The sequence below is a fragment of the Anas platyrhynchos genome, chromosome 11, assembly GCF_047663525.1.
Source record: "Anas platyrhynchos isolate ZD024472 breed Pekin duck chromosome 11, IASCAAS_PekinDuck_T2T, whole genome shotgun sequence".
NCBI classification, from domain to species: Eukaryota; Metazoa; Chordata; class Aves; order Anseriformes; family Anatidae; genus Anas; species Anas platyrhynchos.
Genome location: NC_092597.1, coordinates 10,810,773 through 10,825,751, shown reverse-complemented (window position 1 = coordinate 10,825,751; position 14,979 = coordinate 10,810,773). Strand labels below are relative to the sequence as shown.

The 14,979-nt window shown below is 35.9% G+C and overlaps 1 protein-coding gene across 4 annotated transcripts in view; it reads right to left on the bottom strand.

Moving 5' to 3' along the window:
* Positions 1-348: 348 nt before the first annotated feature.
* RAB8B (RAB8B, member RAS oncogene family) overlaps positions 349-14,979 on the bottom strand; it is a 28,560-nt gene continuing 13,929 nt past the window's right edge. The window contains exons 2-10 of one of the 4 annotated variants that reach the window (XM_027466057.3): positions 14,336-14,396; positions 13,076-13,136; positions 11,677-11,754; positions 10,527-10,616; positions 9,670-9,735; positions 7,543-7,593; positions 7,090-7,114; positions 4,567-4,639; positions 349-545 (exon numbers count right to left, since the gene is read on the bottom strand). In XM_027466057.3, the coding sequence (XP_027321858.1) occupies positions 4,590-4,639; positions 7,090-7,114; positions 7,543-7,593; positions 9,670-9,735; positions 10,527-10,616; positions 11,677-11,754; positions 13,076-13,136; positions 14,336-14,396 (482 nt within the window). In that variant the 3' untranslated portion in view covers positions 349-545; positions 4,567-4,589. Of the gene's footprint in view, positions 546-2,894; positions 7,115-7,542; positions 7,594-9,669; positions 9,736-10,526; positions 10,617-11,676; positions 11,755-13,075; positions 13,137-14,335; positions 14,397-14,979 lie in introns of those variants that run through there. The other 3 variants (XR_011811875.1, XM_027466056.3, XM_027466055.3) reach the window with 3 other exon arrangements.

The window sequence follows — 14,979 nt, the reverse complement described above, 5'->3', positions numbered from 1 at the left end:
GGGGGCCGCGCCCAGCGCTGAGGAGAAAGGGCGGGAAAGAGGCGGCGCTGCGGCCGCGCCTCGGGGCCTGCGGGGTGCCCGCTGCCGGAGCCCGGCCCGGCCCTGCCCAGCGGCGGAGCCGCCCCTGGTGGTCGCCCTGCAGGCCCCCAGCGGGGCCGGGTCCTCTCCCCTGTGAGGGACGGAGCCCCGCAGCGGGTGGGGGCCGGGGCGACAGGGCGGTCAAATAGATTTGGAAGGGAAGTGCTTACAAAGGGGAGCTGTGGCCCCTGTTTTACACATTTGTTTAGCCATGGCCTGAGTTCAAGTACACTTACCCGTGCAAAACGACTTACAAACTAAGACACACACTTGCGCCTTCCTTGTATTTTATTGGTTCAAAGCATAAACGCGGGTTTTACAGTCAGTGCATTGCAGGTGAAGAAGCTTAGAAGCAGTACGCAGTAGCATGAGACTTTAAACTCATGGATAAAAGGTGCTTAGACTTCGGGAGAATGTGTCATCCTTCATCTAGAACACATACCAGAACTAGTTAGTTGCTATGGTGCCTGGAGGAAAAAAAAAAAAAAAAAGGAAAAGTAACCCTAGAGATTTGAAAACAGTCTTGAAAATAAACATTCAACTTTTCCTTTTAAAAAAATGTATTAACATAGCTACAAGTAAACCATAAATAATTGGCTAAATATTGTTTTCTTTAGAGATGAGCTTCGAGATGAGCACATTGCCAGTGGTACATGAAATGGTGCTGAAAACTGTCTCCAGTCATGAACGTAGCAGTTGAGAAAGGTGCCAGCGTAGCAGTTCTTGAGTTTGCCATTTTCTGTCACGAGGTAAGTACATTTACAGCAGTGTAATCTTTTCTATGCTGTTTCACAAAAGGTGTCTAATCAAGTCAGAAAAGTTGGTGGCCACAGTGACACTTTCCCCAAAAAATTAAAAGCAATTTTGAAACAAGTTCATCTATCACTAATATCTTTTACTACCTCAGTCTCAGAGACCACTGCCAAATGAAAGGCCTGGGGATTCCAGTTACTGCTGTGTATTTTGGACACCCCTTTGGAACAGTGCCACAAGTTCTAACTGCAGAAAGTCATCTCAGTCATCTCCTCAAGCAAGATGTTTAATACTAAGTAAGAGTGAAATGCTGAACAATTACTGAGTTTGTACATAATTTTTACAGAATTGAAGTCAATGCAACATATCCAATATTAGTGTTTTTTGCTCATTTTCCACAATTCATTAAACGTGTTAATTCCTCGGATGAGGGAAATGCTTATATCCTGCTTAAAATTTAAAACTGTTTTTCAGACTGAAGGAATAATATGCACTAAGCATTTGCTCAGAGGATATGTTAACTCTAATTCATACCAGAAGTTTAATGCTCATGTGCTCTGAAGACAGAGTAAAAAATAAAAATGAAGAAACAATGAAATATCCTAGAACATTAAAAATTCTCTGCATACTTCCATGACCTTTCTTTAAACCACTAGATGGCAAGAATATTATGCAACATAAAAGCTTTATGTATGCATCCAATGATTATAAATAATTTCTTTAAAAAGGAGTCTAATATTATATTGTGTTGATGACCTTGATATAACTCAGGAAATCTGAAGAGCCACTAGTCAACTAAGTTAGAAAAAAGCAATTTACTGAATTATAAAAACTGGATAGGTTCTACATGTATACCAACAACTTGCCCCTAGTCTGTAAGTGTGCTAGAACTACTTTTATGGTAACTCCTAGTCTACAATCAAAAATAGATGCAGGAACTGTAATAAATCACCAGTTTTGTGCAGTGTAAGTATGCTTGATATTTCCCTTTAACAGGTGGAGAACACAAATCTATATTAAATGTTACTGAGATGTAGATGCATGCCACTGATTTCTGTGAGAACTGAAGGACTCACAGAAGTAATTTTAGGACTGCCAAGTATCTAGAACCAGTTCAGATAAAGAGGATTTGCAAGACAGTGTTTGAACAGTTTGTCCTAAAAAAGCAAAACTTGTCTACCAGAAGCAGTCTGATTAAAGAAAACAAAGTAAGGATAGGCATCTACAGCTTGCTCTTATTGGAGGTAAAAAGATGTGATACATCCTTTCAGCTAAATGAAGTTTACTACAGGAACATGTAAAAAGCAAAAATTTTAGAAGCTACTTGTAATCCATGGTGAAGTACTACTCCTATATATTTCGGTGTGCCCAATTGGGCATCTCAACCATTAATCAACTTTGGTCTTGAGTAGACAAAACCATTCTTTCCTTAACTTCTCTAAATTTTCATACCAATTGTGACTTCCTTCCAAACCACACTAATTTACAAGTCAAGAACTATTGTGAATATAATTGCAAACATTTCTGTTAAATCCCTCTCTATATGGTTTTGAATGAAGCTGGACAAACAATATTTAATGTATTAATGACATTTGCGCCTCAGGTTACTTAAAAGTAAGATCTTACCTTCTACAAAAAAAAAAAAAAAAAAAAAAAGATTTAACAGCTTAAGTGACTACATAATTCTTAGTCAAACTGGAGACTGTTTCTCAAGGTATCTTTGCTGGTGCTGCTCAGGAGGTACTTGGGAAGTAACTTTACATGACACACTGGAAAAAATTGTTCATTATGAAGCATGCATAAGGTCATTGAAATAATAGATTTAATTTCTATGAAAAGTGATCACTACAGGAATAAGGGACATTTCAGATACACTTGAAGAACAGAAGTTTAGGTATAAGGAAAGCCATACAAAAAATACCTGTGGTTTAACACTGAAGTTAAACACAGCTTTACATATACAACTCAGCTGGACACCTTTCCACAACAGATATGTTGAAAATAGAGTGGAAATGACAACCATCTAAAAACTACGTGGAATATTTCATACAAAATACTCCAAATAACTTTTAATTATTTAACTTTTATTTGAGACATGTTATTGTAAAAAAAAAATTCACATGGAATAATAAAACCATTGGAATTTGAAGTGTGTTTTTTTTTTTTTTTGGAGAGGGAAGGATTATTTTTTTCATCTATACACGTCAAAACACAATTAATGATTAGGCTTACAGGTTAATCACATGACAAGATCACTTTATCTGCAGGAGCTTTTCACATTACACCTTTGACCAAAGATAAAAATGTGCTTAAACACACACAGTAGAACAATTCTATTTCAAAATTAAGCATTTTCTCAAGGGCTATACTTTCTAGTCTGAATTTAGTAGCTACATTGCATTAAAATAACTGTAATTGAAGTTTTATTTGCAAAAATGTTTGTAAGGCCATAGGAATGCACTAAAATACTTAAATTTGCCAGAAACAAGAAAAATCAATGGAAATCCTGCTTTTGTGGAAGAGAGAAATACAAATTTTATTTATAAGAATGAGAATGGCATAAGCAGTTCAGTGAATGGAGAAAAAAAAAATCTATCACCTACAGACCAATCAATCCTCAACGTTGCAAAATTTCAGTTACATTAATATATAACCAAATAACAGGTGTATTTCCACAAATAACATTTATGCATTTTACATATCATTCATGTACTTTCAAATCATTATCCATTCACAATATTTTAATGCAATAAGTATATTCAAGACTCCTTTCACTTGTGAAAATGACTTAATTCAACTTCAGCAGACTAGAATGGGAAATGTACTTACAATGGAAAATACTTAATGAAAAAACAAAAATAAAAACCAACAAACAACACCCTACAACTACAAGTCTGAAACGTCAATTAGCATTTTTGAGACTGTCCCCCAAGTAGAAAAGTCAGCTATGTTGGGTTTTAAGAGTGGTTTAAGCAATTACAATAATAGAACTTCCAGACAGTAAGTAATTCAAATATTCTATATACACTCAACAAAAACTTCTTGTGCATGTTTTGCTGAGCAGACAAAGCTAAAATTGCAAAGCACTGACACCGGGTTCTCTCTTCTTTTTGAACCACTTTGAAAAATATTGGTCAAGATATAGTGCACAGGCATGGGGAAAGAAATATTTCAAAAAAAAAAAAAAAAAAAAAAAAACAGCATAAGCAGTGTGTTTTTCTTTTTATCAAAATCCATCAAAAACACCTGCCTTTCCTAAAAAGGTTAATGGCGATTTCTGGATCAAAACAGAAATACATTTGCTGCTTAATGAATAATTCTGACTTTCACTCTAATGAACATGAAAATACTAACTAGTTGACTGAGGTATAGTTGAGTCCTTCAAAATTTAGGTTATATAGACTTGAGCAATGTAGCAACAGAGACTGCACAAAACAATCATACTGATATTAGAAAAGCCTGTAGTACCCAGCATCTGATGCCTAGGCAAAACATACCATTTATCATCACCCGCTTGTCTAAAGCAAAATATAGCTAAAAAATCCCAGTAAAACATACAGCTGATTTGCACGCTAAGATACAGCACAGTTTTCTGTCTGACAAAGCAGACTGTACACAGAAATAGGTCTATATTGACCAAAAGTTAGCACACTGATAAAGTGCAGCCACTCAGCCATTTAATACTGCTGGAGAACAGGGGTGGGGGCAAAACAGAGAGAGAAATCTGCGTTTTACCTTATCCATAAGACCACATGAAATTAGAATTCTTCAGTTTCAGCAGGGGACAACAAAATTGCACTAAATTCTTCTACAAATAGAAAAAGATGAACTTTACATGAACATTAAGCAAAGTGAAATATTTACTGCATCTTTTTATCATGCATAAAGTGAATTTCCTATGGTCTTACCTCACATTTATGTACAGTTTAGCACAGCTAAATGTAAGAAAATAGCAAGTTCCCCTCCCACCCCCAATACAGAACAGATACCCCAATTCGCTGCTGCTTCAAGAAGCACTTCATAGACTCTACTACTTACAGGCTCTTTCAAAGGGAAGTTCATGGAGACTAATATTGAACATACATTTAACCACACAGTGAAGACAGGAAAAACAACACAAAGCATTCTGTAAACGGTGCCAAACACAGAACATGTCAGTTTTGGTTTGCAGACAACCCCTGAGATAAAAATCAAAGTATTACGACACCAACTAAGTCAGAGGTAAATTACTGAAAATAAACAACATTCATAATTGGTGTCACAACACTTTCTGTATAGAAGCACTTTTTTTTTAAACCATACAGAAAGCATAACTGCTTTAGCCTGTCCAAGAAAAACATCAAGGGTAGACAACTGAGCAGTTAGGGTTGCTTTGTTTTTCCACTAAACCTTGTTGCCATTATGATTTTTTTCTTTATTTTTTATTTATTTATTTTAAGTGCAGCAACAGAAGGTTGAGATTCACCATCTAATTAAAGTAACTATTTCCATGAAACTAAATGTGGCGACAGGTTGTTAACCACCCAAAACTTTATGGAACCAGCTACTAACATTAAATATTTTCAAATCAAAAGTCTTCACATCTAATGCTCTTGGCCTGTTCACTTTCAAAGTATTTCTAACGGACCCAAGATGACAAATTCAGCATCTGACACCACAAATGAAGCAGTTATCTGCAGTAGCAACCAATTCACTGTATGCAACTTGAGATAACGCAGTGAAGCAAAAGCAAACACGTCAGAGACATTACTCGGACAATGACAGAATCCACCTATCCCCTAATAACAAACATACTGGACACAAACTTGTAGTTAAAGCTTACAATGGTCCAAGTTTGGCACATGAACAGAACTAAAGCACCTGTTTTAATCACTCATTGAGGAAATTTTTCAGAAGACAATAAAAAAGTAGTAGAACAAAGACTAGGTTATACAATGCTCAGTTGAGTAGAAAAGGCAACTAAGTTTCAACTCTGCTTCTAACAGTCCAGGTCACTGTACCAGTTCGTGATGAAAAAAGTTTAACTGCTTGAGCAGACCAAAGAGGGCTTCATACATTCAGAATAAACTACATAACTAATATTACATTATAGCCCTAGTGTGACATTTTCCACAGTGCCAGAACTTGAAAAACTTCAGTAACTGCACAGGAAGCTAGCTTTTGGATACCTCTGTTGCCAAGGGCCAATACTTACAGACATTAACAGACTATCCTTAGTATTACACTAGAAATCAAAGTCACCTTTAGAGCAGTCATTTCTGAGCAAATGAATCCACAAAGCAATTATTCAAAACTCATGCATTCAGGTTCCACAAGCCACTTAAGTGATAGTGATGAGGCCAATTTGTGATGATGACTTCAACTCCAGAGTGCACTTCCTCATCAGAAACAAAAAAGGTGCAGACAGTTTGAGCTACCAAAGGAAGTTAAGTGAGGAAAGACACTGTGTTTATTAAAATAACTGAAAGGTGCATATGTGAAATCAGACAGTGACTGGCAATTCAGAACACAACTTTGCTAAGTCTGGTAAAGAAAGAAAAGCAACATACTACATTCAGAATACAAGCCATGGCTTCTGCATGAACAGATTTGTGCATCTAAGAGAAAAAACCCATACAAATTATTAAATGTCAATTGTTAGAGTAATTCTCATCATTAAGAGTGACAACATCCATACTGCAGTCATGGCCGTAAATATACAGCAAGGAAAATAATGGAAGTGAGACTTTCTGTCCCACGGCTGTTCTGCTTTAAAATAATAAATTTGTTTAAAAAAATAAGGGAAAAACCTGCACAAATCTGTTAAGAATCTTACTTACAAGTCAAACTGTGCAAATACAAATGTAAGATTGTGCTGTAACAGGCAGTAAGAGGCTAATATGGATGTGCAAAGTTAAAAGAAACATAGCAGCTTTTGCAACAGGCAGTAAAACAGAAAGTAAAAAAGGAAAACAAGTTAACTCTTGCATTTGTGTCTCCACTTCATAGCTTCCATATCTGAGAAAGAGTAGCCTGACAGGTCAATAGGCTTAGTGAGCAAAATCCACTTGGTATTTTGTGTATCGCAGTCTACGTTCAATGGAGCTCTCAGCAGCAGCTTGGTGGTATTATTTCTGAGGCTTTGTGACCCTGTGCTTTCAAAGAAGCAGAAAAGGTTCTAAGTGTGCTGCAGTCTATCATTAGAAGTTCATCAAAGTAGCGTGCATCGAAAGAAGCTGCTCTTCTTAGATCGATTTTCTGTTATTTTTACTGGCCCACCTGCCCCTGACGAACTGTTGTCATTCTGAAAAAGAAAAAAGTATCATAAAATTCAGGAAAAAAACAACTTCAGCTTTCCTAGTTTCCCCCTACACTTCCTCCCAACACACACACACACAAACAATAACCGAGAGCAGTAGTTTGTTACCAGACTGTTAATAACTTAATAAAACTGCCTATTTTTACAAGAAGCATTTATCTAGCAATCCAAATCTCAATTATTAGCTCAGGGATTGACTACAGTTTGACATTGAATAAAGTAAGGATCATACTGTTACACTGACAAAGAACACATGTTTCAGGCTGCTCAGTAAAAACAAACAAACAAACAATAAAAACAATTTCACACAAATGCACAATCCCCAGGAACTTTTTGATAGGACTTCAAACAAGCCAGTTATTTTAACTGTAATTTCAGTATATCTAATTTGTATGATAGTTGGAAATACAAACCATTTTTCTGTTGAGCTTTGTCATAATGTCCCGTGCAAGCGTGAAAAAAGCCTGGTGACAGAAATAAAAAAAATAGGAATCAGTCACAAGACACATTAAAAGACAGGATATATTTGGAGTAGTCTGGCATGCAAACAATAGAGTATTCGGTAGGCCACTTAGCACTTCATATTGCAAGGCACCGTGTTTAACACTGACTGCAACAAGCATGCTTTAAAAAAATAATTTCCATCTTTCTCAACTTTGAAGCAAATGAACAGACTTTTCCCATTGCCTACTTATTGGGCAAAAACTATCTGATGAATAGAAGGCTGCATACATTAATTTATTTATTTTTGGCTAAGCTGTATGGTACATCACAACTAGAAACCTACACAGAGTTTTGAGGCTGGCATGCCTGGGAATTCATATCAAAGTCAGCTTTCTTTCTGTCCTCCAAAAGCCTTACCCATGGGTTACCTATAGCCTTTTCTTTATGCTTCTAACATTCCTTAAGGAGGGGAACATTAAAAAAATAAAATAAAATAAATCACTCTGGCAAACCTCAGCATCTCAGTCTTCAACATACAAAGGAGAAGGGAAACTTCTGTAGCAGGAAAATGCTGCAATTGTCCCAGAATCAGTAAAAAGGAAGATTTTAGGATTTTTTTACCCGGAGATATCAATACCCCAAAGACAGTTCCATAAATGGAGAAAATGTAAATGTGTTCTGAATACACCCAAAGACACATGTTCATTTAATGCAAATGAATAATAATAAAGTATTGATCCCAACAGCATCACAGTTCAGCATTCCCCACAAGTTAAACATTTGGTGGAAATAAAAAGAAATTGTTACTTGCTAAATGCCTATACCAGCCACATTTATGTTTTCCTCACAATTCATGCAACAATTTCCAAAAATACTCAGGTAGCCAAGTCATTTGGAGTAGTCACAAATTAATTTAATTCAACTCCTATGGGAGTCAAAATGAAATTGCAGGGCATGCCATGAAACAGCAAATCAGCCATCTGGAAGAACTAATGAAGAAGATGTGTACTTTTATTAGGAGACTTGCTATCCACCATTGGTATTATTTGCTAATGTTCACACTTCTACTGTCTGCTATAAGAATGACACTGTGACCATCAGGTCAAGCACTATTTCTGATGCAGAACAGTGCCACTAAGTGTATTCTAAAAAATATTGTATTGCAACCTTCCTGCAATTAGAAAAAAAGGTTTTGCTGGCACAGTACTGGTCATGTTAGTATACAGTAACAATCTCTTTTGTTAATGTCAGCTGGACAATCTGAATTAAGTACATGTTTAGAGGACTTTTAAAACGTATTCCATCAATACAAACTGAAAGGCTTTTAGACCATTGAGAATGACATTCAAAAATGTCTGCCTAATCTGAATGAATACATCTTAATGTAACTTCTTCCTTTTTGTATCATACCATTTATTTGTCTACTCTTTTCATAGTTAGCATCCTCCCTCAACCCTCCCAGAGATGAGGATAGTTGTTCATGATAAAATAGATTTGAGTTGAGCTACTTTTCCTTCCAATTCTATTTCCTTATGCTCTCACAAATAGCAAGATGGTGTTTTTAGCACAGTATTTATTTGTAGGAAAACAGATTCTATAGGTCTAGAGTCTATAGGCTGAGTATTACTTGCTTTCTTCCTCCTCTAACATCAACTTATGACAGTCTATGCTGATGTTCCAGGTTTACATACAAATCTTCAGTCTCATCTACACAGCATATTTAGTAGTAACCTGAAGGCTCATTGACACAGTAGCACATTATTCTGGAAGTAAAGAAACTTGCATCTGATTTCCTGCACAAAGCTTTGTTCTAAAATTACACCTATTCCCTGCCCAAAGGCACTTGCAATTGAAACCTAAAAGAACTGTTTGTTACAATAATAGCACTGTTATCAGCCATTTAAAAACAATTCTGGGTATTACCAGAAAACAAGAAATGCTAGGTTTTAAAATAGCTTTCTAAATAGAACAAGATTGGTGACCCAGGAGCACAGTTGTGATTTCAGGTCAGTAAGCCCAGTAGTTACAGATCATAACATGCCACTACAGTAATAGTTCATAAAACATACTTAAGCATATAAACAGCTATCTCTTACCTCTTCCACATTTATGCTGGATTTTGCACTTGTCTCCAAAAATTTGATTCCATAATCAATTGCTAACTGTAAGAGAGGTTAACATTTTTCAGTTAATCTGAAGCTCCTTTGCAAAAGGAATGTTCTACATAAGCTCATGATAGAACAGGTATTGTAGACTGCAGCAAGTTTTAAAAAACAAAGCTTAGTTTCTGCTTTTCTCTTACAAACATTAAAGTTACTGGACAATTAGAGAAAATATTAAAGCATTCCATATCTTCATGTAAATTCAAAACCTACAAAAATATTAATTTGTCACAAAGACTTATTTAGGACCCAAAAGCTCACTGAGATAGAATCTTCATTGATATGGATATGTTGACGAGGTGACTACATGCAACCACCCCTCAAGCAGTGTAACTAGCAACTATACTATTGCAGCTGCATACATGATGACGTTTATCGTATAGTAATCTTACTCATTTGCTCTGCAGAGCAACTAATTACATTAGCTTTAATAACAGTACCTATGAGAAGAGTACGACCATGGTGAATCGGGTACAATCTGATCAAGCTACATACAAAGCTTTATATTGGACTTACAATATTTTATACTATTGCAAAGGTCGGCATTATTTACAGGTTCTTCCCCACAGGACAAGAATAATGTTAACATTATTAAACTGTTAACATTATTAACTGTTAAACAGTTAAGTGCTATTTAAAAAAAAAAAAAGCCTGCATCTTATATAAAAAAAAATCTTAAATGGAGGTGTGAGGCTCATTATCTCTCATATACCTAAAGAGAGCAAATACCCAGTAGCAGAAATCCTAAGAACAGTTCGCTTCCAAGTAAATTAAGTCAACATAAAGCTTACCTTCTCTCCTTTTTCTTTTGAGACTTGTCTTTTTTCATTCATATCACATTTGTTACCCAGGATCATTCTTTCTACATCTGAAGAGGCATGCTGGAGAGGGGAAAAGGTAATCTTTTAGAGCAAATTAAATCATGATTTACGAGAAATTTTTGTATGTCAATCTCATCCACAAATAAGTATTTTCTTTTCAAAAAATTATCTAATGTAAAGGCATTACTGAGAAAGGGACTGACTTTTGAAAGAGGCAATCTAATATTCAACTATTAAAATAGGTTGGATAAAGATTTCCACATTCAATTTGCGTATCATCACAAATCAACTACAGTGCCACAAACTGCACCACTTTGCATGCATACACAGGCATTTGGATATTCTGGAAGTATCTATGCACCACTTTGAAATAAAGTGTGTACCATTAACATTATTTGGTTAAGGTATCATTACACAACGTATTTGTATTTTTAAAATAGATTACTAATAAATGTCTAAGTTGTAATCACAAAGTGAACTTCAACAAGAACACCTTTCTAGCCCGGTCTCTATTGGGTCAAATTGGTCACTTCGACAATACTCTTGCTTAGACAAAGAATAATACTTAAAAAAAAAAAAAAGCCTATGGAATTTAGACTGGGTTGGGGGAACATACACTAGAAAAACAACAACAAAGAAATGAGAGAACAGCAAGATTCTGTTACCAAACTACAGCTTCACTAAAATTAGGGCTTCTCCTCTAACTTCATAATGACCTCATGACCCCTCCCTACTTGACAGCATGTCCTGTTAAATAATTTACAATAGGGCTAGCAGGAAGGAAGCTTACTGAAGACCAAATGAAGAGAACAAAAATCTTTAATTCGACAAACACACAACACAATAGCAACTGAAAACACACAGATCTGTCATCTTAGTGCAAGGCTGACACCTTATAATCTAGTTCCTTCCCATTCCTTAGACAAACCCAAAAGCAAGAAAGAGCAATAAAAGCCATAAGAAGAGCATTTTCAAAAAACTTTATGCAATTCCTTTCACTGTATAGTCTAACTTGGCCACATATGTTGGCAGCTATTGTGAAATTGAATTATTTGATTATTATTTTTCCCAGGGAATTCATAAGATAGAACGAGTAAGAAGTACTTTCCAAAGTACCTACCTCCTCAATGTTTCTTATCCAGTTTTTTATGTTGTCAAAAGACTTCTCATTTGTTATGTCATACACCAGCATAATTCCCTAAATAAAGAAAATCTTGTTAGATGAGGTAGCAACGTTAGTTGACTTCGATGTATGCTGTTAGTTTGATTATTCTTGAAAAAAATTTGACACAGGACTTAACACCTACAAACAATAACCATTTCTTAAAGCTTTATGCATTTGCTGAAGATTCACCCAAAATATTACTATTTAACATCTCGTGGCACTGCTAGATAGATTAAACACACTAATAGAAAGCTTTAAATTACTAGCCTATAGTCAGGAAGAGTTCGCAATCTCTACTACAGCAGCAAGCAGGGGACTTCAATGCTCACATCAAGTTTAGAAGCAGCAACCCTAAGCAATCAAAGGATAACAAAACCTGTGAGATTCAGCCTGCTGGGGCCAGTGTTATCCTTTCTGAAAGAATCTACCAGGTGCTCTCGCAGAAGCTATAGCTCTTTCAGAGAACAGTGATGTATGTGAACTAGCATGGACTTTCAACAAGCAACATACCATATGGAACCACACAACAGCTGTATTAAGGACAGATTGCCAGGTTCACCTCCGTTTCTTATTGTCTGTCCAATCATTCCTCAAAAGACAAAGTAGTCTTTGGCCATGAATGCTCTACCAGAGACGCAATCGCTACTGTTTTTTCCCCACCTACATTCTGTAATAGTGGGTTTATCTGGACACACAGCCAGCCTAAGTATGAATGGATCTGTTTGTAAAAGGTGATGAGAACACACAGTAGCAGCAGAGCTAGTCAACTGCAAGCTTAAATTAACAGTCTCCACCTCAAGCATCTCAAATCATAGCATTAAGAGTCATTACACGTCGATGTACCACAAAGAGTTCAGGCTCCAAGTGAGGTATTTGACTTCGAGTCATTATTAATGAAGGAAAAAGTAACATTAGCTTTTGTAGGTGATCGCATTTCTAATCCAGATTTTGCATTGTCTACCAGCTGAAGGTAATGAAGAGCAGAAGGAAAAGCAGCTCAGTGACAATACATTCTTGGTATTAAAATAATTTTTTCACCTACTTTTCAAAACACTTCAAATGTATAAAGGGTTGATTGTATTTAAAAAATTATCTTTATTAAACCATGACTATTTAGCTTCTTAACTACACTCTGCAGAAATTGTAATCACATTAAAAAAGGCTTCAAGTTTCACCACAAAAAAACAGGACTAGATAAAGTACCAGCAGGTTTAAAAAAATAAAACACTTTATTCCCCATGGTCCAAGCAACAATTACCCAATTCTCCAGCTGAAGACTTACATGATGTAATATGAAGAGCAGCGAACCAGTTACACTAGTTGTACATAAGCTTTGTCAAATAAGAGCACTCACCATGGCTCCTCTGTAGTAAGCTGTTGTGATCGTGCGGAATCTCTCCTGGCCTGCTGTATCCCTAAAATTCAGTGAAAACAAACATTTGATTGAGGTGGTCTTTACACTTTTGAGTACTTGGAAAAGCCTTTTAAAAACAGAACAACAATGTATTGATACTGACTCATTAAAGAAAAATACAATTTAGAAGCTATTTGCACAAGTTTCTTCAGGCCTCACTTCAGCATCTTCACTTCCAAGCTATCATACTTTTATCAGTGGCACCATAAATATGGCATAAAAGCATTTACATTTTCATTCACATGTTAAACAGCCTTTCCTAGAATTAACAAAGGCAGTTCTGATGCATCCGAGTCCTGCATTTAATAAAATTTAAAACACGCAGTAGTAAAATATTTTGGGTTAATCGATTTTCACATACTGTTATTTATTAAAACCAGCCACTATAGCTTAGTGTGCCCTTTTTTTTTTTTAATATCCTAGATAACTTCAAAGCAGTATCTGTCTGCAAGTGAACAACAGAACTAACAAATCTGGATACTAGTCAGACCTACAGGATGTTAAATCCAAAAGGGCTGGGGAAAAAAAAAAAAGCTAACACCTTTTTGACTTACATCACCAATACAAAATTCATACCAACCACTTCTGGCACTTCACTTCCTCAGTCACAAGAACTTTGGCTTGCATGCAAGTATCACAGCTATCTTTGCCAGAACTTCAGATATCAGCAAGAGCCCTACATTCACCAGTAGCATTTTAAGGGTTTGGCATGTGTAGTAATGCTATTCCAAGTACCTGTCTACTGTTATCAGTAGTCTCAGCCTCTGCTAAACCACCATGCAAGAAATGGGAGCATTATCACTCACCTCTGCCTTTATGAGTATAACTAGGTATTAAAGTATCAAAGAATTCAGATTATATTTTATTAGGTCTCATTTTCTGGTTTATAACTATGTAATTAATACTTCTCTTCCACATGGAAAAACTAAAAGTGCATTTAAGAGGACAGCTTTTGATAAAATGGGAAGTTGCTATAACACTAGCATGTGAACAGGCGATTTCCTGCGCTAATGAAACACAGCCACTCAAAGAACAAGCTAGAAGAAATCACAAGACTTAAAGGCAATAAATAAAAGGTATGAAACTTCTGGTACAATCATGCTCAAAAGTTACCAAGTATTCCTGCTCCAAGTATTCAATACTAGTGAATACAAAGCACTCAATACTCACTCAAAACTTAAATTACTTTGAAGTACTTACCATATTTGTAGCTTGATTTTCTTTCCATCTAATTCTATTGTTCTGATCTTAAAGTCAATTCCTGCCAGAGAAAAAAACACTCTGAATTTTGCAATAAATGAAAAGGAAGCATTCAATTTTCTCTGGGCAATTTGGTAAGAGCAAATGTAGGGAAAAAAAATATTTCTGAAATGGTCATTTCTTGCACACACTAGGAAGTGAGAGATACACGTCCTCTACTTTATCCAAAGTATCACAATTATTCTCCTTAATGAAAACGCACCAAGTTCAGAATCACTGATAAAATTGGTCAGGATTATGGGAAGATTTAATCTCAAAACTTGTCTGTTTTTCTCCAACAAGGTCATTAGTTTGAACGTGTATTTTTCTCAACTTTTGACTAGTCCCTACAATTAAATTAGAATCCCTAGGACATCTGCTAGCTCTGAGAAAAAATAATATACTATGGCTCTTCAGTTGCTTTTCTTGCAACACTTTATGTAAGCCAGCCAGACATCACAGTCAAGTGCAAAGGATCACAGGAAATAAAAGCTATACAGATAGTTACTGAAGATGACCAAAGCAAGGATATCAAGGATACCAGTGTAGGAATAACTCAGATTTTCTAGACAGCTTCAGAAACGATCAAGAAAGCATTTCTCTCC